Raw genomic sequence first — 25,763 nt, forward strand, 5'->3', positions numbered from 1 at the left:
CAGTGCAGGGACCCAGCTGCAATGCAGGCTGCCCTGGCTGGGTAGGGGACAGCATCCTCCTGTGTGGTCTCCTGGTTCCCAGGGGCTGGCGCAGGGTGATGGCACAGCACACGGGCTATGTCCTGTTCTTTATTGCTGTGTCCCAGACAGTCACCTTCAGTATAAAAGCCAGTATCAAACAAGGCCCTGGCCGCAGGGCCAGCACCTGTCTGCCGCTGGAGCCAGCCCTCTGCCAGCATGTTGGGTGAGCCAAGGTCCCCTACAGCTGCCGCTCCGGCTCACACCTGGTGCGCGATCTGCGTGATCTTGCGGAGCATCTCCTCCGACTGCAGCTGCTCCAGAGTGAGCAGGGACAGGCCCAGCTGGTCCTCCTGCCAAAACCACACAGCCCATGAGAGCAGGGCTGAGGCCTGCACCCTGGCCTGAGCTTACAGCCAGTTCCCCACTCCAGGGCTGGCAAGTGCTCAGGAGGGACCATCCCCGCCTCCCGCAGCCGCAGGACAGCGCTCACCTTGTGGAAGGGCTGGGCCATCTGGCGCAGAAAGTACTTGGCCACCTGCACGGCCTCGTCCACTGTGAGGTTGAGGTTGGCGTCCGTGATGTGCTCCTGGATCCAGCGTGGCAGCTTCCCCCGCTTGTCTGCCCGGGCAAAACGCTACCAACCAAAAAGAGACCCAGACAACCCTGAGCTGTGGAGCCTCTGCCCACCAGAGCGGGCCATCTTTCCCTTCTGGGGGTGGTGGGGTGCGCGCCTGCATTTCACTGTGGGTTAGTAGGCTGGAGCCCCTGGGGGGTTGACTCATGGCCCAGGGCGAAGCCTGCTCAGCAGCCACTTCCTGCAGTGCCCACAGCCCTACCCGCTGCCTTGCCCCATCTGCCCACCCACCTTGTCTGCAAAGACCATGAGCCCGTAGTCTGTCTTGCCACGGATGGCCCGGCCCACGCACTGCGCTGCGTGCCGCATGGCATCGAATGTCAGGAAGTCGTTCTCCCGAATCTGGAACTGATCACGCAGGTACTCCAGCCGTGCCTGAGGGGACAAGAGCAGGGTTGTGGCACATGCCCTGCCCAGCTGCAGTGGACAGGACACAGCCTTGGGACACAAGGCTCCTGCTATGAACCTCAAATTCCGGGGGCAGCAGGGCTGGGACCCCAGTGCCGCTCCAGCATTCACACCCACTCTCCACCCCAGCAGGGCCCTGTAGGCTGATCCCCATTGCATTCTCAGGAGCCTAGTCTCTTCACCCCTCCCCCACTAGGTACTGGGCCCCAGCCAAGCAGGGCTAAGTGTTGGGGCACATGGTGCCAGCTCACCTTGAGGATGCGGCTCTGGGTGTAGACATAGGGTACGCCGAACATGATCACAGCTCTCCCGTAGTGGTGCACTGCAGGGGCAGATCAGAGGTCAGGCTGCCCCCCTGCTGCACACCACCCCTGGCAGGGCCCCAGGCCGGTGCCACACAAGGGGCCTGTGGTCAAAAATCAAGCACAAGCTACTGCCAGCAAGAGAAAGGACAGGACCGAGGGCACCTCACCCCCTGTGCTCTGCCCCGGCACAGAGAGCGAGCCCTGCTGGGAGCAGGAAGAGCTGTGCTCAGGTCCTGAGAAGGTCCTGCACCCCCAAACAGCAGCAGGCCAGGCAGGGGAGCTGGGGCAGACCCACACTGTGACTCCCTGTTACTCCCCAGCAAGAAAACTCACCGAAGTCGATGCCTTCGGACACCTTTCCCCTGGCCACGGACAGCAGGATGGCTCCCCGCCCATTCTCGCAGGCCTGTGTGCAAACAGGGGTCACACCAATCTGGGACTGTCACTCCACTCCCACTGGCCTTCCCCTCCACCCCCGCCCCCACCCCCACAGCCAGTGCTGTACAGGGAAGGTCGGTGCTGGGTGTGCATTGGGGAGAGCTAGGGCTGAGTTCAGGAGTGGGCACAGCCAGTTTCAACTGAGGAGTCTCCCTCCATCCCTGCAGATCCGCACTGTCATAACCGGCCCGGCATAAGGAGTCAGCTCCCTAGCATCAAGCAGCTCCGCTCCATCCCAACCTGCAGCCTCATGGCTTTCGCTTAGCCTGCAGGGGCCAGCCTCTCCCTTCTCCAGCACCAGGACTAGGCACAGCCCCCCACGGTGCTGCCACAGTGCCCACCTCCTGGTACTTTTCCAGTGCCATGCTGGTCTCGGCCCCGTCCTGCGTCTCGATGAAGATGAGCTTGTTGCGCTGGATGTTCTCCAGGATGCCCTGGGGGGAATGCAGCCTAGGTCAGATATCAGGGCTCAGCTGCCCAGGGAGCCCCGGGCTCAGCTGGAACCCACAACAGGGCTGGGTGCAGGTTCCAATCCCGCTTATGGCTTTGTGGGGGAGAGCAGCACATTCCCCTTCGTTACTAGGCCGCTCCAGCGCTGGGCAGGGGCTGCAGCATCTGGACACGGGCAGCTCTGCTGTGTCACAGGGTGGAGAACAAACCAGACAGGAGCTGGCAGGCAGGCACTGCCGTGGGGCTGTGAAACCCAGCACTCCTCCCTCCCCAGGGGTCCCACACTGCCAGGAGCAGGAAGGGAGACCCCCCAGGGGAAGCCAGACCCTTCCCTTCCCTCTCAGAGGGGTGGAATTGAGTCCCATGGGGGACCTGACTGAGGGAGTGGGATGCAGCCTGGTGCCAGTGTGCCATGCCAGGAAGGGTGCAGTATGGAGCTGCCTCACCCAGGAGAACTGCGGCTGGAGATAAGCCAGGAGATAAACTGCTTTCCCAGAGACTCGCTGTGGCTCAGTGCCCGGCCAGGCAGCTACAGCTGTGAGCAGGCAGGGCTGGAGCTCAGGACGAATCCATCGGCTCCTGGCCCCTTGGCTCCTGCTCCGCCAGCAGGAGGTACTGCTGTGGGGAGCCAGCTAACACAGCCAGGGCCCTTCCCAGCCACTCCCTGCTGGTTCCCTTAAAGGGCCTTTTCCTACCAGCATTCCCTGAGGAATGCTGGCAGGGTCCCGGTGTTGCACTGTGATCTCCCCTCCCGGAATGGCAAGGGGCCAGTCTGGATCCCAGATGCCCCAGTGCCCATTAGGCACCAGAGTTCATGGCGTTAACAGAACTCAGCCTAGGAATCCCTCAGTGTGGTGCTTGCTCTGCCGGCCTGCCCATAGGCTCCGTGCCACCGGCTGCCTTGCCACACTGTTCCCACACCGGCTGGGCTTCTTTGTCAAGGCAGTGGCTTTGGCAGCAGCTGTGTGGGTGGGGCATGGGCAGGGCCAGCAGCGGGCACCCTCTCCGCGGAAAAGCCTGGGATTTCTGGCAGTGAAGTGGAGCAGGGAAATCCCTTGTGCCTCCCAGGCCACCCTTCCCCCCAGCCACTCCAGCAGCACTGGCCAGTCCCCAGGACCCTCTGCAACCAGCCCCCACTGGCCCCCCTGTACGCACCTGCTCGTACCACGAGGCCACGATGTTTTCCATGTACTGGTAGCTGGTGAAGAAGGCCACAATGCCATCAGGCACGATCGCAGACATCTCCAGCAGCAGGTTGCCATAGTTCCGGATCACAGCTGGGAAAGGTCAGGGAGGGTCTCGTGGGTCCAGAGCCAGGTGGGCCGTGGTGGGGGGTGAACACCCACACAGTGGTGGGGCAGGGACTGAAGCCGAGATCTGGCCCCACATTGGCCCATGCCAGGGGCAGCTCCAGCCAGCACTCGGGGGGTACATGTTCAGCTCCCCAGTGGCAGGAGAAGGCCATGGGGGGGAAGGGCCACGGGCATGGCCAGGAAGGTCGCCAGCTCAGTCACACAATACAGCATGGGTCCCCCCCCAATTCTGGCACAGCACCTCCTGGCAGAACAAGGGGAGCCGGCTGCTGCTACACCCCCAGCAACGGCTCCCACAGCCCAAGCTGTCACTGGGGGACCCCAACTCTGTCCGCAGAGCCAAGACAGATGGGAGTGGGAGGAGCCCCTGGCAGGGCAGCCTATCACCACAGCTGGGAATAGGAGAGGTGGCTCCAGGATGAGCCCATGCCCCAGGGTGGCACCCACATCCTCCCCACCAGGCTAACGTCCTGTAGCATCCCTACCAATGTCCTCACGGGTCTCGAACTTGGAGCTAATGGCCACCTGGTCGTTTCCTCGCCCCACAATCTGAAAGGAAAACAGGATGCTGGTAAGTGGGCCCCGGTCCAGAGCCGAGCTGCGCCCAGCGGCTGCCCCCAGGGGGGCAGGGGCTCAGAGGTGCCCAGCAACTGCCCAGATGGGGGGAGCATGAGACTTTTGGCAGCCCCCCTCCTTCCCCCAGGCACAGCCCCGTGCAGCTACCCCCCACCTAGCCCAGCCGTCAACTCACCATAGGGCAGAGACAGGTCCTGGCCAGAGTCATGGTGAAGGTGGCCATGGTAACAGGATGGAAATCCAGGATCTTGGGGTATATGTCCAGCGGGGACAGCGTCTACATGGGGACATGGGGTGAAGCATGAGCTGGGGGGCCTCTGTTCACCAGACACCACCCATGGAACCTTCACCCCAAAGGCCTGGAAACGAGGTGGTGGCTGAGCAGAGATGCCAGCTACAGACAGCTCAAGTATCTCTGCTGTGCCAGGACAGGGCTCTGCTCTCAGGGCGACCCACAAGGAGTGCCAGGGTTTGGGGGGTCCCCACACACACGTAGGAGCCAAGCTGGACTCTCAGCACTGGGTCAGCAGCCCAGCCCACGGGCCCTTGGCAAGCCAGGGCAGCAGAGGGCTCCAGCTATGCGCCCCCAGAACCCCCACCTGTGCCCAGGCCGGGCCCGCTCTGCAGGGGACGGAGAAGCCGGATGGCCCGAGTCGCGGCACACACCAAGGATGCAGCCCTGAATGTACCAGACAGAGGAGGCAGAAGCACCCGCTGAGCAGGAAGGGCTGTTCCTAGCAGAGCAAGGGCCACTCACCGGCACCCCCCAGGGGCCACAGCTCCAGCCCAGCTTCTCCCAGGCCCAGGAGCCACGCCCCAGGCTGCCACTTACCCCCGAGGTGATGATGACCGACTGGAACCTCTCAAAGACCGGCTTGATGGCGATGGAGGCGTCCATGCAGCTGGAAGGACAGGATGAGTGTCTTCGGGTGCAGGCAGCAAACAGCAGCCCCCAGGCAAGCCTGCCCACCCCCCACCAGAGCCCATGGCTTTTCCACGCCAGTTCCCCCGCCCACTCACCTGAAATGCAGGATGGGGTTGGCGATGGTGGGGGTCCTGTCGTCGAAGGGCTCTATGATGATGGTGAAGCCTGCAGAGGAGTCAGAGCTCTGGAGTCAGCGAGCTGTTGGGATCTCCCTTTGTGCCTTGCCCCCACCACCACCGAGATGCAGCCCCCTCCGGGGAGGCAGGGAGCTGCTCCTTACCAGCACCACCCGCAGCAGCTTTAGCGGAACGACTCAACATCTCACCCTCCCTTGTGCCAGGATTGGGCACCCCCCCGCCCTCAATCCCCCGCTCCTTGCTGCTCCGCCGGGGTCTCCACACACACACACACTGGCCAGTTGACTGCATGCACCCCCGTATTCACTCCCTGCACCCCACTGTAAGGAGTTTTGTACCGAACACGCCTTGTGAGGGTTCTGGAAACTACTAACTCGCTGGTCACGAACACAGGGAAACATAGCAACGTTGTGTGTAAAGCTATGAACAGAGGCTGAAATCGGGACCAAAGCATTTCCCAGACACACCTGGGCAATGGCTAAACCTGTTTCTCAAGGACAAAGGACAAGCTAATGCCTCTAGCCAGGTGTCATCCAAGTTGATGGGCCATCCCCTGCCCAGTGGCCATCTTTGGCAAGGCAGTGGGCAGTAGCAAACAGATCTGCATCTTAGCAAACAGTAGCAAGGAACCACTGTCACCACCACGCTCCTGGTGTCCGTCATCGCGCTGGGAATGACCTTTGCCTAGGGGTAACCCTCAGGAAAATGCTTTTCAAAAGGGGCCTGAACTATGAAAGGGAGGAGCAAAAGCACCCCAAGGTAGCACTCCCTGAACACCGCTCTCACTTCCCCTGAAGACAACAGAAGGAACTTGGGAAGCAGATCCTGGCCTGGGAATTTGGTCAGCAGTTACACTGGGAGCATGTGGTAAGGAATCCTACCTCGAGCGCAGGCTAGGCTGTTAACACTAGGAAGCGGTTTATCTGTAGTTCTCTTATAACCATTTCTAACTTCAATGCCCTGGACGTGCGCTCACTTAAAACCTGCCTCCGTGTAGCTAAATAAACATGCTTTGCTCTTTAATCCAAACAAATCCAGGGCTGGGAATAGGGTGGGGACCACCACGTGGGGCAGCAGACTGCTGTATATTGATCCCCTTAGAGCAGGGGTGGGCAAACTTTTTGGCCCGAGGGCCACATCTGGGTATGGAAATTGTATGCGGGGCCATGAATGCTCACGAAATTGGGGTTAGGATGCAAGAAGGGGTGAGGGCTCTGGCTGGGGGTGCGGGCTCTGGGGTGGGGCTAGGGATGAGGAGTTTGGGGTGTAGGAGGGTGCTCCAGATTGGGACTGAGGGGTTTGGAGTGTGGGAAGGGGCTCCAGGCTGGGGCAAGAGATTGGGGCGCGGGAGGGAGTCAGGCTGCAGGCAGCGTTTGACTCAAGCAGCTCCCAGAAGCAGCGGCATGTCTCCCCTCCGGCTCCTACGCGAAGGCAGGGCCAGGCATCTCTGCACACTGACCTGCCTGCAGACGCCACCCATGCAGCTTCCAGTAGCCGCAGTTCCTGGCCAATGGGAGCTGCAGGGGTGGCACTTGGGGTGGGGGCATCATGCAGAGCCCCCAGCTGCTCCTACATGGAGGAGCAGTAGGGGGGACATGACGCTGCTTCTGGGAGCCGCGGAACGTGCACATGGAGCAGCCCCCAACCCTGCTCCCCGGCTGGAGTATGGGAGCGCGGCAAGCCCCAGACCCCGCTCCCCTGTGGGAGCTCGAGGGCCAGATTAAATCGGCTGGCAGGCCGGATATGGCCCGCGAGCCATAGTTTACTCACCCCTACCTTAGAGCGGCAACAGACCTAACACATCTGAACTGGCCAGGAGAGGGTTGGACTGTGCAGAACACACGTTTGGGGGGAACATCTGGGGCTGGGAGTGAGTTAGGGTCACCCTGCAATGGTAACCAAGGCTGGTGGAAGTCCGTGTGGCTGGTGTTTGCTGACAGCCTGCTGGAACGGACACTTGAGGTGCGACCGGCAGGCTGGCTGTGAGCGGCCCGGGCAGAAGTTACAGCAGCATAGCATCGGGGGGCAACCGAGTTTGCAGGGCAGGGGTGACCAAGCCCCTCTCTGGCTTGCACTGCCCCAGGAATGCCCTAGCCCCTGTGTAGCTGGAGACCCGCCCAGGGACCAGTGGGGGCAGCCTGGCTGCAGGCCAGCCCTCCAACGGCTCAGGGCAAGGAGCACCCAGCTCGGCTGCTCTGCCATCTGCCACAGCTCTCCCTGAAACAGCCCGCGGACCACAGCTGGGGGCAGGGTGGGCGTTTCCTTGTGGGCAGCTGAGAAGTATCTGGGCTCGAGCGCTGCACTGCCTGTGAGTGCTGCACACAGGAGCTGGGGTCCCTCTGCTCGGCTTCTCCCGTTAGCCATCCAGTCTCATTGAGCTTGCCTGCCGGGGGCACCACGGAGCACAAGCAACGCTTGACTGGCAGGCCACAGGATCATAGAATATCAGGGTTGGAAGGGACCTCAGGAGGTCATCTAGTCCAACCCCCTGCTCAAAGCAGGACCAATCCCCAACTAAATCATCCCAGCCAGGGCTTTGTCAAGACTGACCTTAAAAATATCTAAGGAAGGAGATTCCACCACCTCCCTAGGTAACGCATTCCAGTGTTTCACCACCCTCCTAGTGAAAAAGTTTTTCCTAATATCCAACCTAAATCTCCCCCACTGCAACTTGAGATCATTACTCCTTGTTCTGTCATCAGCTACCACTGAGAACAGTCTAGAGCCATCCTCTTTGGAACCCCCTTTCAGGTAGTTGAAAGCAGCTATCAAATCCCCCCTCATTCTTCTCTTCCACAGACTAAACAATCCCAGCTCCCTCAGCCTCTCCTCATAACTCATATGTTCCAGACCCCTAATCACTTTTGTTGCCCTCCGCTGGACTCTTTCCAATTTTTCCACATCCTTCTTGTAGTGTGGGGCCCAAAACTAGACACAGTACTCCAGATGAGGCCTCACCAATGTCGAATAGAGGGGAACGATCACGTCCCTCGATCTGCTGGCAATGCCCCTACATATACATCCCAAAATGCCATTGGCCTTCTTGGCAACAAGGGCACACTGTTGACTCATATCCAGCTTCTCGTCCACTGTAACCCCTAGGTCCTTTTCTGCAGGACTGCTGCCGAGCCATTCGGTCCCTAGTCTGTAGCGGTGCATGGGATCCTTCCTTCCTAAGAGCAGTACTCTGCACTTGTCCTCGTTGAACCTCATCAGATTTCTTTTGGCCCAATCCTCTAATTTGTCTAGGGCTCTCTGTATCCTATCCCTACCCTCCAGCGTATCTATCTCTCCTCCCAGTTTAGTGTCATCTGCAAACTTGCTGAGGGTGCAATCCACACCATCCTCCAGATCATTTATGAAGATATTGAACAAAACCGGACCCAGGACCGACCCTTGGGGCACTCCGCTTGATACCGGCTGCCAACTAGACATGGAGCCATTGATCACTACCCGCTGGGCCCGACAATCTAGCCAACTTTCTATCCACCTTATAGTCCATTCATCCAGCCCATATTTCTTTAACTTGCTGGCAAGAATACTGTGGGAGACCATATCAAAAGCTTTGCTAAAGTCAAAGAACAACATGTCCACTGCTTTCCCCTCATCCTCAGAGCCAGTTATCTTGTCACAGAAGGCAATCAGATTAGTCAGGCATGACTTGCCCTTGAATCCATGCTGACTGTTCCTGATCACTTTCCTCTCCTCTAAATGCTTCAGAATTGATTCCTTGAGGACCTGCTCCATGATTTTTCCAGGGACTGAGGTGAGGCCGACTGGCCTGTAGTTCCCCAGATCCTCCTTCTTCCCTTTTTTAAAGATGGGCACTACATTAGCCTTTTTCCAGTCGTTCGGCACCTCCCCCGATCGCCATGAGTTTTCAAAGATAATGGCCAATAGCTCTGCAATCACGTCAGCCAACTCCCTCAGCACCCTTGGATGCATTAGATCTGGACCCATGGACTTCTGCATGTCCAGCTTTTCTAAATAGTCCTTAACCTGTTCTTTCACCACTCACAGCTGCTCACCTCCTCCCCATACTGTGTTGCCCAGCGCAGCAGTCTGGGAGCTGACCTTATCTGTGAAGACCGAGGAAAAAAACGCATTGAGTACTTCAGCTTTTTCCACATCATGTGTCACTAGGTTGCCTCCCCCATTCAGTTAGGGTCCCACACTTTCCCTGACCACCTTCTTGTTGCGAACATACCTGTAGAAACCCTTATTGTTACCCTTCACATCCCTTGCTAGCTGCAACTCCAATTGTGCTTTGGCCTTCCTGATTATACCCTTGCATGCTCAAGCAATATTTTTATACTCCTCCCTAGTCATCTATCCAAATTTCCACTTCTTGTAAGCTTCCTTTCTGAGTTTAAGCTCTCCGAAGAGTTCACTGTTAAGTCAAGCTGGTCACCTGCCATATTTGCTATTCTTTCTGCACATCGGGATGGTTTGTTCCTGCACCCTCAAGAAGGCTTCTTTAAAATACAGCCAGCTCTCCTGGACTTCTTTCTCCCTCATGTTATTCTCCCAGGGGATCCTGCCCATCAGTTCCCTGAGGAAGTCAAAGTCTGCTTTTCTGAAGTCCAGGGTCCGTATTCTGCTGCTCTCCTTTCTTCCTTTTGTCAGGATCCTGAACTCAACCATCTCATGGTCACTGCTGCCAAGGTTGTCACCCACTTCTACTTTCCCTACCAATTCTTCCCTGTTTGTAAGTAGCAGGTCAAGAGGAGCACGGCCCCTACTTGGTTCCTCCAGCACTTGCACCAGGAAGCTGTCCCCAACACTCTCCAAAAACTTCCTGGATTGTCTGTGCACTGCTGTATTGCTCTCCCAGCAGATATCAGGGTGATTGAAGTCTCCCATGAGAACCAGGGCCTGCGATCTAGTAACTTCTGTGAGTTGCTGGAAGAAAGCCTCATCCACACCTCATCCCCCTGGTCCGGTGGTCTATACCAGATTCCCACCACGACATCACCCTTGTTGCTCACACTTCTGAACTTAATCCAGAGACACTCAGATTTTTCTGCAGTTACATACTTGAGCTCGGAGCAGTATGACTGCTCCCTTACATACAATGCAACTCCCCCACCTTTTCTGCCCTGCCTGTCCTTCCTGAACAGTTTATATCCATCCATGACAATACTCCAGTCATGTGAGTTATCCCACCAAGTCTCTGTTATTCCAATCAATTAATAATTACTTGACTGTACCAGGACTTCCAGTTCTCCCTGCTTGTTCAGGCAGCTACCATCTCAGATTTGCAGTGGTGTCTGCAACCCCCGCTGAACTCACAGACCACCAAGCTCTTGGGAGCCCAGCCCTGGCATGACAGGCAAAGATACAAACAAGCAGGAAAGCCAAGTCCTGCTCGTCCCCTGCACTCGGGCCCCGCTCACCCCCTCCAGGCCCCATCTGTCCCCGCTCATCCCCTGCACTTGGGCCCCGCTCACCCTCTCGCTCCCGCCAACCCCCCTCCCGCCCCCGGCTCCACTAGCCCCCTCCTATCCTGCCAGCTGCTTCCCCGCTTGCCCCCTGCTATCCTGCCAGCTGCTTGCTCCCTCCTACCCTGCCAGCTGCTCGCCCCCAGCCCCCGCTTACCCCCTCCCACCTGCTCGCCCCAGACCCCGCTTGTAGGAACTGGCGGCTGTGATTGCAGAGCCATTGGCCATTATCTTTGAAAACTCGTGGCGAACCGGGGAAGTCCCAGATGACTGGAAAAAGGCTAATGTAGTGCCAATCTTTAAAAAAGGGAAGAAGGAGGATCCTGGGAACTACAGGCCAGTGAGCCTCATTTCAGTCCCTGGAAAAATCATGGAGCAGGTCCTCAAAGAATCAATCCTTAAGCACTTGCATGAGAGGAAAGTGATCAGGAACAGCCAGCATGGATTCACCAAGGGAAGGTCATGCCTGACTAATCTAATCGCCTTCTATGATGAGATTACTGGTTCTGTGGATGAAGGGAAAGCAGTGGATGTATTGTTTCTTGACTTTAGCAAAGCTTTTGACACGGTCTCCCACAGTATTCTTGTCAGCAAGTTAAGGAAGTATGGGCTGGATGAATGCACTACAAGGTGGGTAGAAAGCTGGCTAGATTGTCGGGCTCAACAGGTAGTGATCAATGGCTCCATGTCTAGTTGGCAGCCGGTATCAAGTGGTGTGCCCCAAGGGTCGGTCCTGGGGCCGGTTTTGTTCAATATCTTCATAAATGATCTGGAGGATGGTGTGGATTGCACTCTCAGCAAATTTGCGGATGATACTAAACTGGGAGGAGTGGTAGATACGCTGGAGGGGAGGGATAGGATACAGAGGGACCTAGACAAATTGGAGGATTGGGCCAAAAGAAATCTGATGAGGTTCAATAAGGATAAGTGCAGAGTCCTGCACTTAGGACGGAAGAACCCAATGCACAGCTACAGACTAGGGACCGAATGGCTAGGCAGCAGTTCTGCGGAAAAGGACCTAGGGGTGACAGTGGACGAGAAGCTGGATATGAGTCAGCAGTGTGCCCTTGTTGCCAAGAAGGCCAATGGCATTTTGGGATGTATAAGTAGGGGCATAGCGAGCAGATCGAGGGACGTGATCGTTCCCCTCTATTCGACATTGGTGAGGCCTCATCTGGAGTACTGTGTCCAGTTTTGGGCCCCACACTTCAAGAAGGATGTGGATAAATTGGAGAGAGTCCAGCGAAGGGCAACAAAAATGATTAGGGGTCTGGAACATATGAGTTATGAGGAGAGGCTGAGGGAGCTGGGATTGTTTAGCCTGCAGAAGAGAAGAATGAGGGGGGATTTGATAGCTGTTTTCAACTACCTGAAAGGGGGTTCCAAAGAGGATGGCTCTAGACTGTTCTCAATGGTATCAGATGACAGAACGAGGAGTAATGGTCTCAAGCTGCAGTGGGGGAGGTTTAGATTGGATATTAGGAAAAACTTTTTCACTATGAGGGTGGTGAAACACTGGAATGCGTTACCTAGGGAGGTGGTAGAATCTCCTTCCTTAGAGGTTTTTAAGGTCAGGCTTGACAAAGCCCTGGCTGGGATGATTTAACTGGGAATTGGTCCTGCTTTGAGCAGGGGGTTGGACTAGATGACCTTCTGGGGTCCCTTCCAACCCTTATATTCTATGATTCTATGATAAATCTCTGCATTAAGCATCTTCACATAACTTTCATATGACTTTGTATTATGCCTCTGTTTTTGTACAACTTTGCATCAGATCCTTATACAGAAAACTTTGTATTGAGCCTTGGTATAATGTTAAAAAAGTCTTTTTGCTAGGAGCAGAATAAGATCCCACCTGCCCCCTTTTAATCAATTACCCTGTTGAATGAAGGAGGTGTGAATGAGTAAAGGCCTGGAAAGCAAGCACCTCCAGATAGCTGCAACAGCTGGGGAGGGGATGGAAGCCAGACCCAAGAACAATAAAACTTGTCAAGTGGGCTCACTAAAGAAGAGCAAAAAGAAGAGGAGTGCCTGTGGCTCCTTAGAGACTAACCGACAGTGTTGATTGATACATAGGTTACCAATAAATGTGATGCTTTGCCTTATTCCCCCTCAAAAGATCCTGTACAGTACTTTAAGTACAACACGCTCACCCCCTCCCACCCCAAACCCCAGACCCTGCTCACCCCCTCCCACCCTACACACCCACTGCCCAAGCTCCATTCCCAGCACTAGGAGAGGAGCCGGTGCCCTCCAGGCCCAGCTGCTTTGTGCTGCAAGTGTCTGTCCCAGCCAGGCCCGCTGGGCAGCCACTTTGAAGGGAAGGCCCCAGTCCACGTGCTGGAAGGGGAGCAAGCTGCTTAGCACTAAGAGGATTGAAACTGTTGCATCCCCGCGGCTGAATGCTTGAGATTTACGTGGTATTTATATTCCACTGCCACGTCAGCACACTGGCCTGGAGAGACACCTCACCCCCCCACAGGCACGCCCCACCACGGGCCTGGACGCACACCAGCCCCAGGCCCCGCCCCTCACCTGGCATCCATGGGCCCAGACACATGGCTGGCCCCACTTCCCTCCCCTCCCCAGCATGCCCTGGTCCAGACAGATCTGCAGCCCCCTTGTGTTCCCCTTTCCTCAGAGGGCCCTGAGAACCACAGCTGCTTCCTCCAAGGCAGGAGGGGCCAAGGTGAGCCCTGGGGAGAGGGCCTGGCTCCTCGGCTGGGGGACACGCTGCTGTGGGGTGCGAGTCAGGAGCCACGCGCTGGGGGTTGGCACCAAACAGCCCCCTGCTGGCTCCTGAGGGGCGCCTGGTCAGGGGGCAAAGAGGCCAAGGCTTTCTCTTGCTATGCTTATGGTGCATGCCTGGGCCTGGCATGAGGAGCCCCACACTCTGCCAGGCCAAGCTGTGTCCCACTGCATCTCTCTCCACCTGCTCCCAGCTGAGCAACAGCCCCGTCTGCGGGAAAGAGTGGCCTGGGCCCCGCAGAGCCAGGCACAGAAGGACCCCGCGGCCCATCAGGAATTCCTGGGCAGTCCGGCAGCCAACGCAGCCCAGTGCCCCCTGCCCATCTAGCACACACCCAAGGGACTCCGGCACACCAGTGGGGCACCCAGCCAGACTCGGAAGATTCACTGTGGCCTACTGTAGACACCAGCCGCTGCTGCCACCCCAACCCTGAGAGAGGAGCTCGGTCAAGGGCCATCATCCAAACCCAGCCATTAACACCGAGGATCAGACCTCTCAGTGGGGGCACCAGGCTGGTGCCAGTGCCCTCCTCTTCCTCCAGCAGCAGCCTGAAGGCTTCACACCCAGAGCGGGATGTGCTTGAGAGCCTCAACTCCCTGCAAGCCCCTCAGACTGCCCGGGAAACCAAGAGGGAGCCACCAGGCCAAGGCCACACCACGAGCAACACCAGAAGTCCTGGCTTCCAGTCGCGGGGCACCTTACCCTTGGCGTAGGTACTGACGAGCGTGGCGAAGTTGGCGATGAGGGTGATGGGAGAGAAGTCAGCAATGTCCACGATCTCCAGCGTGCGGAGCAGGGAGCGCAGCCGCTCCGCACAGAACCTACGGCAGGCATGAGAGGTCGAGGGGGTTACCACAGCGGGGCGGGAATGTGGGAGGTGAATGTTACCTCCTGGGCAGGAGATGCCCCTTTATCTGCCCTCCAGCCCCACACACTGCGGCTGCAGGGGGGTTGTTAATGCCACTCCCAGCCTGGTGCAGCTGCAGAGCCAGCCAGGGCTGAGCAGAGCACAGGGCATCCAGTGACCTTAGGCAGGCCACGTCAAGCACCTCCATGGCACCCCACATGGGCAGGCCAGAGGCAGCTCAGCCAAGAGGTGCTGAGATTCAACAAGCCAAACCCTGTACAGCAAGGGGGGCTGCGAGACCTACCTGCCCATATCGGAGGAGTGCCAGCACCTCCAGGGGGAAGGCATGGCACAGTGGCAGGTGGGCAATGCCCTAGTGGGGAGGGCAGACTGGGCCAGGGAGGGGTGCCGAGACCAGAGGGGCAGGCTGAGACAGGGAGGGGCGCAGAGCAGAAGGGCAGGCCAGGGAGGGCCAGGCCAGGCCGGGCAGGGGTGCAGAGCAGAGGGGCAGGCTAGGGAAGGATGGGCAAGGCTGAGCAGGGGCGCAGAGTTGGGGTGGGGGCAGGCCAGGGAAGGCCGGGCCAGGACGGGCGCAGAGCAGAGGGGCAGGCCAGGCCGAGGAGGGGCGCAGAGTTGGGGGCGCAGGCCAGGGAGGACCGGGCCAGGCCAGGCCGAGGAGGGGCGCAGAGTGCGGGGGCAGGCCAGGGAAGGCCGGGCCAGGATGGGCCGAGGAGGCGGGTAGAGCACAGGGGCAGGCCAGGGAAGGCCAGGCTGGGCAGGGGCGCAGAGCAGGGGGTCAGGCCAGGGAAGGCCGGGCCAGGATGGACCGAGGAGACAGGCAGAGCGGAGGGGCAGGCCAGGCCGAGGAGGGGCGCAGAGCGGAGGGGCAGGCCAGGCCGAGGAGGGGCCAGGACAGGCCAAGGAGGGGCGCAGAGCAGAGGGGCAGGCCAGGCCGGGCAGGGGCGCAGAGCAGAGGGGCAGGCTGGCTCCACTGGCCGGGCCCAGGCCAGCTGCTTACCGCAGTGGCTTGCGCTCGATGCACACCTTCTCGAAGACGTCCTTGAGGAAGGAGGGGGGGCTTTCCTGCACCATGTGATGGACCCGCAGCCGTGACTTCAGGTACTCCAGGAAGCGCTTCATGAAGCCCACAAAGTGCTCGGCTGTCCGGATGTTCCCGGGCACGGCCTCTGCAAGGGGTACAGGCTCACCCTGAGTCACAGCCTGCCCATGCCCATGCGCCACCCACAAGGGGGCATGACCAGGGTGAGCATGCCACTGCTGCAGCCCACCTATCCCCAGGTCCCTGCCCAAGGGGGGGGCACAGGCCCAAGTCCATGCTGGGTATGCATGTCCACCATGCCCTTGACTGCAAGGCCTATGCCAGTAGCCAGGGATCAGGGCTGGGCTCAGGCTTCATGGTTCCAAGGAGATCAGAAGTACGGGCAGGGAGAGGGCTGAGAAATACCAGCTCATCTCACGTACAGCACCAGGGGGCCCCAGAGAAAGGTCTCTGAGTCAACACCAGCCCAGGCTGAGGTGGAACTGATGCCATGGGGGGGAAGGCCCTGTGTCCCAGTCCCCACCTGCCCCCAGTGTCCTCAAGGTCAGCCAGACCCCCTTCCCTGGGGCTGGACTGGAGCCAGCACCCCTTGGAGAGGAAAGGGCCTGCATCCATTCCCTGCCCACCCCCACCAGTGCCAGCCAGTCCCCTGGCCTGGGGCTGGATCGGATCCAGCTATACCGTAGCAGCAAAAGGCCCAGTATCCCATACCCCAGCCAGCCAGTTCTGTTTGTTCTAGCTGCACTGGGAGACGCTGGCCCCCAGCAATGCTACCCTCCCGCCACCAGCTAGCAGGGCCCACCTTGGAGAATCTGGTCAGGCAACACTGGATTGGCCAGGTAGATGTCCGTTTCCCGGGCAATGTTGGCCTCTCTCAGCCCCTCCACCAGCCGCCTGTATTCCTCCTTCAGTTTCTGGGCATCCGTCTCCTTAATCCTGAAAGGGGACCAGCGCCTGTGAGCCCAGGTGGGCACAGGGAGGGCAGGGAGGGGGCACGGGGAGGGCACTCACTTCTGGATGGTAGCCTGCAGCGTGGCCACGTTGGCCTGGCAGCGATCCAGCGTCCGGCGCGTGATATTCACCCCCATGGAGTCGATGCACACATTGTCTGCAGGAACAGGGCACCTGGTCTCCAGGGGAACCCAGCAGTTGGGGTGGGCAGGGGACCTTGGGGAGGGACTAAACCCCAGGTGGGAGGGGGGCAGAGACTTCGACTCCCCTGACAGGGACCAGGCTGGGCAGACACCCCACCGGCAGAGTGAAAGGATAGGTCAGTTCTGCCAGTGGGGACAGTAACAAACAGGGATCGGGGGCAGGGGCTAGCCTTTACACACAGGCCCCCCCAGACCAGAGCCGGCAGTAGTTGAAGACAACAGCCATGACATGCTGGGACCCAGGGACACCTCAACACGGGGCCTGGGGCAGTCCCCCTGGCTTGGGCAAGAGCAGCGTCCTGTCCCGAGTGACAGCTGCAGGGCAGGAGCAAAAAGCCACAACAGGACACGGGGTCAGGAGGAACTTGGCAGAGGAGGTAGGGATGCCCTGAACCAGGGAACATTCAGATGCCAGAGAGCGGACCCTGGGGCACTGGATCCAACCAGACCAACACAGGCACCGGGCTGCACGGCCCCGAGCAGGGAGTGGGCAGCCGGAAGCGATTGGGCACCTCGTCAGCACAGAGGGGTTGACGAAGTGGAGGGAGATGGGAAGGGATCTGAGCCCTCCCACTCCCCTGGGAGCCCAAGGGGCATGACGGGGAATGGGAGCAATACCACGCCCGGCCATCTGGAGACACATCCATACCCAGATCAGGCGGGGAGTCGTTCCCCAGGGGGCTGGTGCAAGGATTGCCCGCCCAGCACATTCATAACCAGCCGGGACAGCATGTCATAGAATCATAGAATATCAGGGTTGGAAGAGACCCCTGAAGGTCATCTAGTCCAACCCCCTGCTCAAAGCAGGACCAATTCCCAGTTAAATCATCCCAGCCAGGGCTTTGTCAAGCCTGACCTTAAAAACCTCTAAGGAAGGAGATTCTACCACCTCCCTAGGTAACGCATTCTAGTGTTTCACCACCCTCTTAGTGAAAAAGTTTTTCCTAATATCCAATCTAAACCTCCCCCACTGCAACTTGAGACCATTACTCCTCGTTCTGTCATCTGCCACCATTGAGAACAGTCTAGAGCCATCCTCTTTGGAACCCCCTTTCAGGTAGTTGAAAGCAGCTATCAAATCCCCCCTCATTCTTCTCTTCTGCAGACTAAACAATCCCAGCTCCCTCAGCCTCTCCTCATAACTCATGTGTTCCAGACCCCTAATCATTTTTGTTGCCCTTCGCTGGACTCTCTCCAATTTATCCACATTTATCCATGTCAGCCAGCCGGGCATGGAGCAGGCCCGCAGTGTCAGCGAAAGGGGCTCAGCCGCCCCCACCATGGGCCCTAAGTACTGAATGGCAGGCAGGGACCAGGCACACATGGCAGAAAGCCCCGCCCCCCTGCCCCTGTCCGCCCCCTTGCGTAGGCTCAGCCATCCCATTACCAATGTTATGAGCTTCGTCAAATACGACGACGGATTTCTTGGCCAGCTCCTTGGACACCAGGTCTGCGATCTTGGGGTCCAGGAGGTAGTGGTAACTGTACACGACAATGTTGGCATGGAGGATCTGACCAAAGGAAGGAAAGGGTTACTGCCCAGCGCACACACACACACATACCCCCACCCCGCTGGGGGCCCAGAGACAGGCAGCCCCAGGCTGGCATACCACCTCCCTGGCAAGCCCTAGAGAGCCACAGGCCAGCAGCCCCCGGGCGAGAGGGAGGCTCCGTGCCCGGTAGCAGGGTTGTGCACAGCAGCAGTCAGGACGGGCTGCACCAGGAGCAGCTGGGCTCTGGCCTCAGCCCAGCGGGCAGCCGCACAGCACTCGACGGCCCTGCCGCCAAGGCAGGCAGTTCTGGGTGGGATGGGCTGAGGCTGCTCTAGCTGCCTAGGCCAGCGAGTTAATGGAATGCCCGGAGCCCCCGGGGGGGAAGCTCACAGAGGAGTCTGTTGCCACAACTACCTGCTTTGCTCTGGGGGCTCACTCAGCCCAGGCCTGGCCCCACTCAGCTCCGCAACCTGCTGTGACTCCTCGGGAACACATGGCCCTGGGGGACCAGCACCTGCCTCAGCTTCAGCCTCTGCCCAACCCAAGTGCCCATGAGCAGCCTCCCTGGGCCAAGCCTCCTACAGTCTGCCAGGGGCCTGATTTGAATCTCACTCGCCCTGGGGCAGACCCACTCAATGGATCAGTGCCAGCGCTGGAACAGAATTGGGCCCAGTGCGGGAGTACCCAGCTTGGGTCACAGCCAGTGGGGCAGAGGAGGCCAGAGCCACTGGGGCTGGAGGACAGGCAGGCATTGTGCCCAGCAGGGGGGGAGTCACCCACCCCAGGAGCACATCACCCAGCATCACAGCTCCTTCCCCTCGACAGGCAGTGCTGGACTGGGCTCCCAGGTGGGCCACCCCGTACCCTGCTGCCCTGCTGACTGCCAGAGGAGAAGGGTTTCAGTGAACCCCGCTCCCCACCCCCACATTGGGCCCAGCAGGGCACGATGGCCCGCCACGTACCGAGTAGCGGGCGAGGAAGTAGGGGCACCAGCCCTTCTGCCGACAGTACCCTTTGAGGTCATCCAGGTTGTAGACACCAAAGGGGATGGGCACCTGCCGCCCATGGGCATCGAACTCCTGTGGGGGGGGGGAAACAGCACGCTGACATCAGGGCCTAGCGCCACCCAGGCTCACGTCCCTCCCTCTGCTGCTCCGGGCCTTGGGCCAGCCCATCTCCAGCTGCTCCAGCTCAACTCCTCAGCCCCTTCACACTATCGTCCCTGCTGCCCAGTTCCCTGCCCATTAACCCTTCCAAGTGGGCCGCAGGGATGCCTCCCATCAGTGTTAATGGCAAGAGCCGGCAGCCAGGGCAGCAGAGTGGGTCTCCTCTTCGCCAGTGTCCTAGGCTGGCCGATGGGGCCAGGAGCTTCCCCCGGGGAGGGCAGACCTCTTGGTGCCACCTGGCAGAGGGCATACGGGGTGCAGAGGGGTTTACAGGCATCCCCTGGGTCTGATGTCTACATCATTCTGTGCCAATGGGTGGCATGTGCGGCCTCTAGTGAGAGCCCGTTGCCGGCTGGCCACAGGAGAGCGTCTGAGGGGGAGGCTGTCCATGTCGTCTTAGGACCTGTGAGTTACGACCAGAAGGTGATGCACAGGTTCAGCATCAGGCAGGGGACACTGGCCATGTCTCTCCTGGGTATCGTGTGTCTTACGGTGAGAGTTCACTGGCATAACCCAAACTGCAAAGTCGCCACGACACCACACAAGCTCCGGCGGCGCCCTGCTTATGCCTAAGATCAAAGACCAAGGCCGGTATGCCTGGGGAACACAGAGACACACCTGGGATCCCGCCCCCCAGGGCCCAGCTGCCAATGGTTTGTCTTATGAATGCAGGGTCACAGCCAGCCTGGCTTGGAAAAAGCCCAGGCACAAGACCCCCTCAGACAGGTGAGCAGCTGGTGAGTTACGTCTGGGATCTCTAAGACGAGTTAGGATTTTGTTTGACTCGTAACCATTTGTTTCCAAGACTTCTCTCTTGAACCTCTGCTCTTTGTCATATGAGCTTCGCCTGGTTCTCGGTACAAACGAATGGAAGGGCTGCAAGCTGGGCTGGGACCAGGGAGCCAGGCTGGGCGCTCTGAGCCAGCGGATCTGTGAATGCTGCTTGCGGGTGCTGGGAGGCTGGAGCGTCACTATTGCTAACCCGCAGGGGGACAGCGGAGCTGAGCCCGGCGGGCACAGACAAGGCTCCCGTGTGCTCCGGCACATGGCAGCAAAGTGCCTCACAGCCCAGGGTACCCCCGGGGAAACATCCCAGTAGCCCTTCGGTTCTAGTGACAGTGCTCAGCTGGCATGTCAAACCCCTGTCAAACCCCTGCCACATGTCAAACCCCCGCCACACCACCTCCCAGGAGGGGAAGCCCCATGGGCCGGGAGGGGCTGACCCTCGCCCAGGAGCCCTGCTACCTCAAAGAAGCGGCACGAGGGGATGGCGCTGTCCCACTGCTGCTGCGCCCGCACGTACGACGCCGTCAGGCTCAGACACTTGCCGTCCACCTCCTTCCCGAACCGCAGTGAGCTCACCTACAACGAGCAGCCGTCAGGCCGGACAAAGAGCCAAGGGCGCCTGGCCATGGGGCCCTCAGTTCTGGAGAGCACCATGTGTAACGCACCGGGGGGGGGGTAAGGGGGGAGGGAGGACTGTCTCCCCTCCCCCGCCTGATCTGCCAATGCCCCTCACTCCCGACCTGCAGCCCCCCTGTTAGCCCAGCCCTGGGCTCCACCCCCACAGCTCTGTCTGTGCCCCTCACTCCCGACTCGCAGCCCCGTTAGCCCAGCTCGGGGCTCCCCCCAGCTCTGCCAGTGCCCCTCACTCCCGACTCGCAGGCCCGTTAGCCAGTCCGTGCAGTGAGCACTGGCACATTCCGAGACCCAACCGCACATGCTCATATAAAGGGGCAGCTGCTGGGGCACACAGGCAGTGGAGTCACTTGCCTCTCGGGCCAGGACATGCACAGGAAGGGGCAGGGCAGGTGGTATCTGGCTCCAGAGGAGGGGAGGGCAGGGGGCAGCAGTTCCACAGTCACTCTATGGAGCAGCCTCGGCCTCTGCCCAGGGCAGGTCTCTGAACGGGACAGCCTGGCCGTGGGCCGGCAGGCATGGAGGACAGACCAGCCCCGGGCTCCTCCCCCGGCCTGCCGGGCAGCTGAGCCCTGGCTGTGCCCCAGAACCAGGGTCCCAAGGTTGGGGAGCCCGGAACCGACTCACCTCGGGGTGGATGCAGAGGTTCTTCCTGGAGCTCAGAGCCAGGCCAAGGAAAGGGAGCTTCTCCCCTGTCCGCTTCTCATAGAAATCCAGGAGCTTCCGTAGTTCCTCAATGACCTGCAGGAGCAGGGACAGTGATGAGCCCACCATGATTCCCCACACCCTCCCACACACCCTTCTCCCCGCAGGGCAGTGAGGGGTCCTGCTGTGATCCCCCATTCCCTCCCTCTCCTCCATCCAGGGCAATAAGGGGCTCTGTCAGCATCCCCCACATACTCTCCCTCCCCCCGACTCCTCCTCCCACCAGGGCAGTGAGGGGGGGCCCCCACAACCTCCCCACTCTCCACCACAGGGCAGCAAGGCCGCCCATGATTCCCCCACCCCCCCAACACAAGGCACCACCGCATACAGGTCCTGCCCCCCACACCCTGGTCACCTTCTCGATCTCAGGCACGGTTCTGGAGCAGTAGATCAGCTTGGTCACCTCCAGCGGATGGGCCTAGGGAGACAGGCCAGACACCTCCATTACTGGGCGGGATGGGGGCTTGGCTATCCCCAGAGGCCACCGATGACGAGCCTGGAGCAGCCAGGACATCAAACTCCCCAGGCTGCTTTCCCCTCCCCACCACCATCACAGCTACAGCCCCAGGGATGGGGGGACCGTGTGATCACCCCCACCTGGCTATGGGACCTGAGGGGCATAGAAGAGGCCCTGACCCCAAGCCCCAGGGCTCTGCCAGTGGAACAAGCAGAGGCAGCTCCAGCCCCTGCCCAGACCCACCCACGAGATCTGCGGGATAGAGCCAGGGCTGGGCCAGTGCCTGCCACCCAGCCACGCTGGCCTTTGGGAAAAGTGCCTCTCCCAGTGGGCCACCTAGACACGCACCTGGCAGTCCCCGCCCCCAGCTCTTGCCTGGCACTCACCCGCTGGTAGGCCACAATGAGAGACAGGAGGGAAACAGTCTTCCCAGTCCCCGAGGGCATTTCCAGCACGCCATGGCCCTGGGAGAGAGGAACAGCCATCACACAGGGAGTCCCAAGGAGGTGGGCAGGGAGCTAGCAGGGAAGGCTGAGCCAGGACCTATGGAGTCCCAATCCCTGCTTCTGCAGGGACCCAGAAGGGCCAGAGAAGAGAGGGGAGACAGCAAGAGTCCTGCAAGGAAAGGACCTGGGAGCTGGAGTCACCAAGCTTGGGACAGAGGCGGGTCCGGGAGGAGCGGAGGCTGCAGAAGGACCCCACTGAGACTGGCTGGACTGGGCCACACTGGTCCCTCCCAGCAGAGTGGCCTGGGCAGCGCAGGGGCAGTGTCACACTGGGGGCGAGAGGGGGGGGATACAGGGATAGGATGACACGTCACAGCCAACAACCCCTGCACCCACAACCAGATCTCAGGCTCCAGGGGCAGCAAACACCGCCCATTCCAACCCCACAGTTGCCCAGCCAGGAGACCTCTGGGGCACCTCTTCATCTTCTGGAGCAGAGTGCCGACCACAGCGGGGAGATGGCTGTACCAGCCCGCCAATCTGGTCTGGTGGCATGCAACCCCCAGAGCATATCACTGCTCCCAGCAGACAGAGATTCACCCTGCTAATTTCTGAGGGGGCACCACATGTGCCTTCTAGCCCAGGGTGCCCAAGCTGGGTGACAGGCTGCATGCCAGGAGCTCCACTTGGGCAGGGCTCAGGGGCTCCGAAGGGAACATGGGTGAATACAAGCACTGGTATTTAGCCATACACAGTGAGATGTGTAACACCCCCACCCCCAGTGCTCCCCACCACCACACAGACCCCCACCCCCAGGAGAGACCTTGGCATCCAGCGTTCTCTTGAGCTCCAGCATATATGAGTACTGCTCCGGGTAAATGTAGTCATAGGGGAAATACACCAGCAGCCCATCGATGTTCAGCCTGACAATGAGACCAAGTCATGGGTTCAGAGAGCCCAGCTGAACCGTCGCGATGAGGGGCACTTTCTGGCACAGTGGGGCAGAGGAGGCTGGCCCAGAAATGAGCAAACAAATTCAGCACCTGATTCAGGGCCGTGCTCAGTTGGAGTTACTGTATGTCCGGGTTTCCCCAGACAGAGCCTCCTTTTTAAGCCTCCTTTCTCTGCCCGGGGAGGATTTTTAAAACAACAGGAAATGTCCAGGGGTTTTGCAGAGCAGACAAGGTGCAGCTCAGAAAGAGCCCTGATTGGTCCGCTTGCTGATTGGTCCATTCCCCTGCAAGTCACAGCTGCCAGATCCCACCAACCCAGGCTCCAGCCCCGGTGAGGGGGTAGGGTGACCAGATGTCACGATTTTACAGGGACAATCCCGATTTGGGGGTCTTTTTCTTATATAAGCTCCTATTACCCCTAGCCCCAATTTTTCACATTTGCTGTCTGGTCACCCTAGGAGGGGGCCTGCAGGGAGGCATTGACCATGCACCAACCGTCCTGCCACGATGACAGGCAGTCACTGCCCCCCACCTCCAGTGAGTACCCCCATCGCAGTACCACCTCCAGTACCCCCAAACGTCCTCTTTTGGGAACCAGAAATATGGTAATCTAAGCTCGGTGGCGTCACATCTTCAGCTCTTGGATCAGAAAATTCCAGCTCAGCCTCCCGCGCTTTGCCTGCTGTGCCACAGGCAGGCTGCGCCAGGGCAGGAGGCCAGGCACTGCTGGGGGCTTCTTACCCGCCCCCACCACGCCCTTCCACCCCACTGTCCCGGCCCCTCCACCCCCACGCTCCCCTCTCCGCTGTTCCCGCCTCCTCCACCACCCACAACACCCCCTCCGCTCTGCCCCCCATCCCTCCCCACCCCACGGCTCCCCTCCCCGCTTTCCCCGCCTCCTCCACCCCCCATAACACCCCCACCGCCCCACCCCCCATCCCTCCCCACCCCACGGCTCCCCTCCCCACTGTCCCCGCCTCCTCCACCCCCCACAACACCCCCACCGCCCCGCCCCCCACCCCACAGCTCCCCTCCCCGCTGTCCCCACCTCCTCCACCCCCCACAACACCCCCACCACCCCGCCCCCCATCCCTCCCCACCCCACGGCTCCCCTCCCCACTGTCCCCGCCTCCTCCACCCCCCACAACACCCCCACCGCCCCGCCCCCCATCCCTCCCCACCCCACGGCTCCCCTCCCCACTGTCCCCGCCTCCTCCACCCCCCACAACACCCCCACCGCCCCGCCCCCCACCCCACAGCTCCCCTCCCCGCTGTCCCCACCTCCTCCACCCCCCACAACACCCCCACCACCCCGCCCCCCATCCCTCCCCACCCCACCGCTCCCCTCCTCAGTGTCCCCGCCTCCTCCATCCCCCCCACCTCACGGCTCCCCTCCCCACTGTCCCCGCCTCCTCCACCCCCCACAACACTCCCACCGCCCCGCTCCCCACCCCACCCCACCCCACGGCTCCCCTCCTCAGTGTCCCCGCCTCCTCCATCCCCCCCACCCCACGGCTCCCCTCCCCACTGTCCCCGCCTCCTCCACCCCCCACAACACCGCCCCGCCCCCCATCGCTCCCCTCCCCAGTGTCCCCGCCTCCTCCATCCCCCCCACCTCCCGGCTTCCCTCCCGGCTCCTCCACCCCACGACTCCCCTCACTCACTTCATGGTTCCGAGCCCCGCCCCTCCCACGCCTCATGCCGGCCCTGCCCCGCCCTCTGACGGTTCCCACCTCGGTCCGACTCCCGCCCTCTCCGCCTACTGGCTGGAGAGCCGACCAGTTGGGAAGAGTCCGACGTCCATTGGGTGAAGACACTGCCAGTCAAGTCTGAGAGGCGCGGCCGGGCCGCTTGAGCGGCAGGGTGGGCTGAGAGCCCGAAGCGCGCGGTGGGTTCGGCTGCGCCGGGCAGGCATGCGCAGCGCAGGGGATCTCTATGGATGGGCAGGCCTGAGCAATCGAGCCAAGAGGTGCAGGACCAACCCTGCCTGGGGCATCTGGGGTTAGGGTGGATGGGGGTAAGGGAGGGCTTGGGGGAGGGTGACCCGTATGGCGAGAGCAGTGCTGCGAGCTCTCAGGGTTTTATGGCCAGTCCTGCAATTTTTGTTGCCCCAGCTCTGGAGTCATGGATTTTGGGGGGAGCCACCGTTCATTTCACAGGTTCTAGATACAAACATTTCATAGAGTATAGAATATCAGGGTTGGAAGGGAGCTCAGGAGGTCATCTAGTCCAACCCCCTGCTCAAAGCAGGACCAACACCAACTAAATCATCCCAGCCAGGGCTTTGTCAAGCAGGGCCTTAAAAACCTCTAAGGATGGAGATTCCACCACCTCCCTAGGTAACACATTCCAGTGCTTCACCACCCTCCTAGTGAAATAGTGTTGCCTAATATCCAACCTAAACTTCCCCCACTGCAACTTGAGACCATTGCTCCTTGTTCTGTCATCTGCCACCACTGAGAACAGACGAGCTCCATCCTCTTTGGAACCCACCTTCAGGTAGTTGAAGGCTGCTATCAAATCCCCCCTCACTCTTCTCTTCTGCAGACTAAATAACCCCAGTTCCCTCAGCCTCTCCTCGTAAGTCATGTGCCCCAGCCCCCTAATCGTTTTTGTTGCCGTCTGCTGGACTATCTCCAATTTGTCCACATCCCTTCTGTAGTGGG

The 25,763-nt window shown here is 60.0% G+C and overlaps 1 protein-coding gene across 8 annotated transcripts; it reads right to left on the minus strand.

Moving 5' to 3' along the window:
• Nucleotides 1-116: 116 nt before the first annotated feature.
• On the minus strand, nucleotides 117-24,793 carry ERCC2 (ERCC excision repair 2, TFIIH core complex helicase subunit). Of its 8 annotated transcripts, none has more exons than XM_048834344.2 (23): nucleotides 24,762-24,793; nucleotides 22,968-23,067; nucleotides 22,085-22,162; nucleotides 21,597-21,659; nucleotides 21,164-21,277; nucleotides 20,363-20,479; nucleotides 18,914-19,030; nucleotides 17,846-17,969; nucleotides 16,316-16,412; nucleotides 16,107-16,240; nucleotides 15,263-15,431; nucleotides 14,100-14,218; nucleotides 5,166-5,235; nucleotides 4,978-5,047; nucleotides 4,321-4,422; nucleotides 4,055-4,118; nucleotides 3,412-3,533; nucleotides 2,148-2,240; nucleotides 1,702-1,774; nucleotides 1,315-1,385; nucleotides 887-1,030; nucleotides 512-655; nucleotides 117-371 (listed from the first exon to the last, which is right to left on the minus strand). In XM_048834344.2, the coding sequence occupies exons 1-23, from the start codon at nucleotides 24,764-24,766 to the stop codon at nucleotides 279-281; spliced, it is 2,283 nt and encodes a 760-aa protein (XP_048690301.1). In that variant the 5' UTR covers nucleotides 24,767-24,793; the 3' UTR covers nucleotides 117-278. The 8 variants fall into 8 exon arrangements, 6 of the variants coding, with proteins under 6 accessions (XP_048690301.1, XP_048690303.1, XP_048690302.1 ...); XM_048834346.2 differs by lacking the exon at nucleotides 24,762-24,793 and adding an exon at nucleotides 23,669-23,871; XM_048834345.2 differs by lacking the exon at nucleotides 24,762-24,793 and adding an exon at nucleotides 23,660-23,871.
• Between the last annotated feature and the right edge of the window lie 970 nt (nucleotides 24,794-25,763).

This window comes from Caretta caretta, chromosome 23, assembly GCF_965140235.1.
Source record: "Caretta caretta isolate rCarCar2 chromosome 23, rCarCar1.hap1, whole genome shotgun sequence".
NCBI classification, from domain to species: domain Eukaryota; kingdom Metazoa; phylum Chordata; order Testudines; family Cheloniidae; genus Caretta; species Caretta caretta.

Coding starts and splice junctions, on each gene's coding strand:
- ERCC2 (XM_048834344.2), bottom strand. Junction 16,241..16,315: donor CTGCAGGCTACCATCCAGAA/GTGAGTGCCCTC, acceptor GTCCCCTTTCAG/GATTAAGGAGACGGATGCCC. Junction 14,219..15,262: donor ATCGAGCGCAAGCCACTGCG/GTAAGCAGCTGG, acceptor TGCCTGCCGTAG/GTTCTGTGCGGAGCGGCTGC.